Genomic DNA, 5235 nt, shown 5'->3' on the forward strand with positions numbered 1-5235 from the left:
CAAGGTCGGGCACGGGGGACGGGGGACAAGGGACAAGGGCCCCCCCCGGATGGCGAGCGGGGCTGGAGAGCGTCACACCCGCCCGGGCTCCTGTTCCCGCCGGGTTGTGCCACACGGGCAGGGACGTGGTGACACGGGGACAGGGGCGTCGTGTGCCAAGCCGGGAGCAGGACCCAGTGCGGCAGGTGCCACCCGGCCATGCTGCCACCTCCTGGCGCAGCCACAGCCAGGGCCGGACGTGCGGGACGCGGCACGTGCGGGGGCACCGGTGACGCCCCCGTGTCCCGGGGTCCTGCTGGGTGTCCCTTCCCTCCACCCCACCCAGCGCTGCCCCACAGCCCCAGACGCAGCAGCTGCAGCTGCGGTTTTGCTCAACGCGTTTTATTCTTGGCCGGAAAACTGGGTGACATCGGTTCGGTGCCGAGTCTGTTGTTTCGGTTTCAAGCCCATTGGTTCGGTTTCGAGCCCGTCAGCTCAGTGCTGAGCCATCGGTTCGGTGCCAAGTCCGTTGTTTCGGTTTCAAGCCCATCGGTTCAGTGCTGAGCCCTCGGTTTGGTGCTGAGCCCACGGGTTCAGTGCTGAGCCCATGGGTTCGGTGCCAAGTCCACGGGTCGGATGCAGAGCCGCCGTTCGGGCGCTCACAGCCGCTCCACATAAAACGCTTTCCCAAGCCGCTGCAGCTCCCGCTGCTGCTGCCGGTGCTCGTCCTGCAGCAGCCGGCACAGGGCAGCTTGCCGGACCTGCCGGGCACAGGAGCCGGCGCTGAAGCCGCCGTCGCCGGGACCCCCCGGGCGCGGCAGCGCGGGGCCGCCGTCCTCACCGTGGTGAGCTCGGTGCTGGCGAGGCGCAGCTCCCACTGCACTTGCGGCTCCAGAGCCCCGCGGGGCGGCACCAAAATCCTCTCCCAGCACCGCGGGTGCCCCCCAGTCACCTCCCCACAGCTGTGGGGACACGGGGAGGGCAGGATGGGGCGCTGGGGGGACACCAGCGCCTGCCCCCCCACCACAAGGGGTTTGACGCCAGGGTGCCCGTGCTGGCTCTACCTCTCCGGCAGCTCCACACTCCCGTTTGCCAGGACCTGCAACTGAAACGCCGTGTTTGGGGGAGCGGGGTTTGACACGCAGGAGGGGGATGTTGCGCCCTGCTGTCCCCAACTGCCACCGGGACCCCCGAACCCGCCGCCCCCCTTGTCCCACCTCCTCCTGCCGCTGCCCGGAGCTCTGGCTGCTCGGTGCTGCCATGGCCGGTGCCGCAGGGACCCCGCAACTGTTGGCAACGGTCGGTAACGGCGTCCCGGTAACGGCATCCCGGTAACCGCCCCGGATCTCCCGCAGTCAGAGGCCGAGCGCAGCGCGCTGGGGTAACCGTCGTTTTATTAAACAGCAATTAATTAAAAACAGTGCGGAGGGGCAGGTCCCCCGCGCCACGCACCGCGGTGACGGACACGGCGCCAAGTTGGGGACCACGAGCTTTGGCCCCCGGGGGGGTCAGCGCTGGTGAGAGCGGGAGGAAACCCCCCCCCCGGGCAGGACAGACGGACAGTCCCAGCCGGGATTCGTCTGCCCAACGTGTCCCCAAACGCTCCGTTGCGGGAGAAAAGAAATAAATAAATAGGAGTAGAAACCGCAGCCCAAGAGGCGGCTGAGAACCGGGCACCAAACTATTTACACCCCGTCCAGCGACGGGGAAAACAAAGAGTGTTCGCCCTCCGGAAAGATGAGACGAGCGGCTCCAGAGCCCGAGAGCCGCACGGACGGGACGGACAGATGGAGGAGAGCGCTGGCTGCGATCCGTGTCTTTTTTTTTTTTTATATAAATAAGCTAAAGCTGATCAGTTTATTCACAGGGCTCCCAGCCCGCACGGCTCCTCCGCCGAGGGAGAGTCCGGAGCGCGGGCGGTTCCTCACAGGGTGCTCTCCAGCGTGTTGTAGTTGTCCTTGAAGCTCTTGAGCTCCAGAAAGTGTTTGGCACGTTTGCTCTTCTGGCTGGAAGGCAGGTAGGTGACCTGGATGGTGGCGGGGTTGGGGACGTCGGGGCAGGGGGTGAGGTCCTTGGCCGCCGACTGGTGCTGTCGCTGGCTGCCAGCGCCGCGGGTCTTGGTGCTGCGGGGAGAGAGGGAGGAACCGTCAGAGCCAAGCGTGCGCTGCGATCGGATAAACCCAAAAATTCACAACACGAGTAAATGCATCCTGAAGGACGGAAAGACGCAAACAGCCCGTGTCTCAGGGGGTTTTTTTGACCCAAAACGCTGTTTGCGCCTCCCCACGAAGCCGCCACCGCGCCCCGGCAGCGCCACTTACACATTCGCCAGCTCGTTCAGAGCCTCCTGGTACTTCAGATATTCCGGCTTCCCGAAAACCTGCAGGCAAACGGCACCGCAGAATGACCCGGGTTGGAAGGGACCCGCGAGGATCGGCGAGTCCGACCCCCGTCCCCGCGCGGGACACCCCCCAAAATCCGCCCCGAGGGCGCAAACTCGAGCGCTCACCCCGGTGCCGTAGCGGGCGCTCTCGTAGCCGTCCAGCAGCGCGTCGATCAGGGCTTTGCGGACGCCCTTGAAGGAGGCGCTGGAATTGCGCAGCTCCAGCAGGTAGGCACAGAAATTCTTCCCTATTAAAGACTTGGGGTAGCGGCCGTCGGCGTGAAACGGGATTTCTGGGAGACATGACACGGGTCAAAACGCTCGCGTTCGGCCCATGTCCTCCCGTCTGCGCCCCTCCGAGCTCCCTTACCAGACGTCCTGATCGCATCCAGCGCCTTCATCCTGTACAGGTAGTTACAGCAGCCTGGAGGGGAGAAAAACCAGCACGGGGTCGGGTTTGGGCCACTCAGCTCAGGGCTCAAAGTGGCAGCACCAAAATCACCTCAAAACACAAAGTGGTGGCACCAGGGGCACCAGAATCACCTCAGGGCTCAAATTGGGGGCACCAGGGGTGGCGGGATCACCTCACAACGAGAAAGAGCTTGAGGTGCTGGAGTGAGTTGAGAGAAGGGAACGGAGCTGGGGAAGGGGCTGGAGCACAAGTGTGATGGGAGCGGCTGAGGGACCTGGGGAAACAGCCACAAGTTGCGCCAGGGGAGGTTGAGGTTGGAAATTTGGGAGAATTTCTCCCCGAAGGGCTGTGGGGCGTTGGAACAGGCTGCCCAGGGCAGTGCTGGAGTCGCCATCCCTGGAGGGGTTGAAAATGCACAGAGATGAGGTTCTCAGGGACGTGGGTGGGTTAACGCTTGGACTCTGTGATCTCGAGGGGCTTTTCCAACCCAAACAATTCTCCGAATCGGGAGCTGGTACCTGGTGCCTCCAGCTGCAGGAGCCGACTGTCGTCCTCCGCCAACAGCCGCGGCTCGTACTTGATGTCCTGCACCCGCGACAGCCGGATGTCTATTTCTTCCTTTAAATCCTGCAAAACCAAAAAAAGGACACAGAGCTCTGTGGGATCACAAGCACGACACCGGCCAGGTCCCCTGTGAAGTAACAACCTCTGTCTCCCGTCACCACAGTGAAGTGGCAGCTCTGGAAAGGTCCGATTTGGGAACAGACCCCCCCGGAACGGCCACGTCCCCACATGGGGCCCCTGGACCCACCTTGGGTGCGTGTTGCCCCACGGGGACATGGGGGCCCCGGCGCGACTTCATGGCGAAGCGCATGATCTGGCGTTTCACGAAGATGAAGAGCAGCACGAAGACCTGGGGAGGGGGGTCAGGACACCGAGCTGAACCGACACCCTTTTCCCAACCCCGGGGACACCGCGGGGTCCCACAGACCCCCCCCAAACCCAGTGTGGCCGTCAGGAGCCCCACGGAGCCCCATGGACAGCCCAGCCCCCCCAGAGGCTCCCACTCACGTCCCCTCCCTGCCCCACAGACACCAGGACCCCACGGACACCCCGGCCCAGCCCCATGGGGGTTCTGAGTCGGCTCTACAGGGGCTCCCCATGGACAGCCCAGGACGTGCCTCACTGGCCCTATAGAAACCCCATAGACACCCATGGGAGCCCCACAGACTCCCCAGGATGAGCCTCACAAACACCCCAGGGTGAGCCCCACAGACCCCTCAGGACGAGCCCCACAGACACCCCATGGACACCCTGGGGCTGGTCCCACGGGAGCCCCGCAGACTCCCCAGGACAGGCCCCACAGACCCTCCAAGCCCAGCCCCACAGACGCCCCAGCCCCAGCCCCACAGAAGCCCCATGGACACCCTGGGGCTGGCCCCACAGATCCCCCAGGATGAGCCCCACAGACCCCCCAGGACAGGCCCCATAGAAGCCCCATAAGACAGCCTGGGGCTGGCCCCACAGACTCCCCAGGATGAGCCTCACAAACGCCCCATGGTGAGCCCCACAGACCCCTCAGGACGAGCCCCACAGACACCCCATGGACACCCTGGGGCTGGTCCCACGGGAGCCCCGCAGACTCCCCAGGACAGGCCCCACAGACCCCCCAAGCCCAGCCCCACAGACACCCCAGCCCCAGCCCCACAGAAGCCCCATGGACACCCTGGGGCTGGCCCCACAGATCCCCCAGGATGAGCCCCACAGACCCCCCAGGACAGGCCCCACAGAAGCCCCATAAGACAGCCTGGGGCTGGCCCCACAGACTCCCCAGGATGAGCCTCACAAACGCCCCAGGGTGAGCCCCACAGACCCCTCAGGACGAGTCCCACAGACACCCCATGGACACCCTGGGGCTGGTCCCACAGGAGCCCCCCAGACTCCCCAGGACAGGCCCCACAGACCCCCCCCAAGCCCAGCCCCACAAAAGCCCCATAGAGACCCTGGGGCTGGCCCCACAGGAGCCCCACACACTCCCCAGGATGAGCCCCACGGACCCCCAGCCCCAACCCCACAAACACCGCCCGGCCCAGCCCAACAGACCCCCCAGGATGAGCCTCCCAGCGCCCCCAGGCCCGGCCCCACATGAACCCCGCGGCCACCCCCCGCCCGGCTCCACGGAGGTCCCGTCCCCACAGACACCCGAGGCCCCTGTCGCCGTCCCCGCGGGCTCACCAGGCTGCCGTAGGCCATCACCAGCACCACGTTAACCCCGGACAGCCAGTTACTCCCGGCCCCCGCCATCCCCGGCCCGGCCCGGGGCCGCACAACATGGCGGCCGCCGAAGCCTCCCCGCTCCCCCGTCACGTGACCAAGGAGCGAAGGCGCCGGTATCACGTGACGCGCCGCCCGGCCGTGGGTGAAGCCGGGCTGGCCCCGCCCCCGCGCCCTCATCACGTGA

General features: G+C 65.9%; 1 protein-coding gene across 1 annotated transcript; it reads right to left on the minus strand.

The window, feature by feature from the left end:
- Positions 1 to 1811: 1811 nt before the first annotated feature.
- On the minus strand, positions 1812 to 5147 carry C31H1orf43 (chromosome 31 C1orf43 homolog). Its single transcript, XM_065653980.1, has 7 exons — positions 5010 to 5147; positions 3586 to 3687; positions 3293 to 3401; positions 2733 to 2786; positions 2489 to 2655; positions 2301 to 2359; positions 1812 to 2102 (listed from the first exon to the last, which is right to left on the minus strand). The coding sequence occupies exons 1-7, from the start codon at positions 5076 to 5078 to the stop codon at positions 1904 to 1906; spliced, it is 759 nt and encodes a 252-aa protein (XP_065510052.1). The 5' UTR covers positions 5079 to 5147; the 3' UTR covers positions 1812 to 1903.
- Positions 5148 to 5235: the final 88 nt, after the last annotated feature.

This window comes from Caloenas nicobarica, chromosome 31 (assembly GCF_036013445.1).
Source record: "Caloenas nicobarica isolate bCalNic1 chromosome 31, bCalNic1.hap1, whole genome shotgun sequence".
In the NCBI taxonomy this organism is placed as follows: domain Eukaryota; kingdom Metazoa; phylum Chordata; class Aves; order Columbiformes; family Columbidae; genus Caloenas; species Caloenas nicobarica.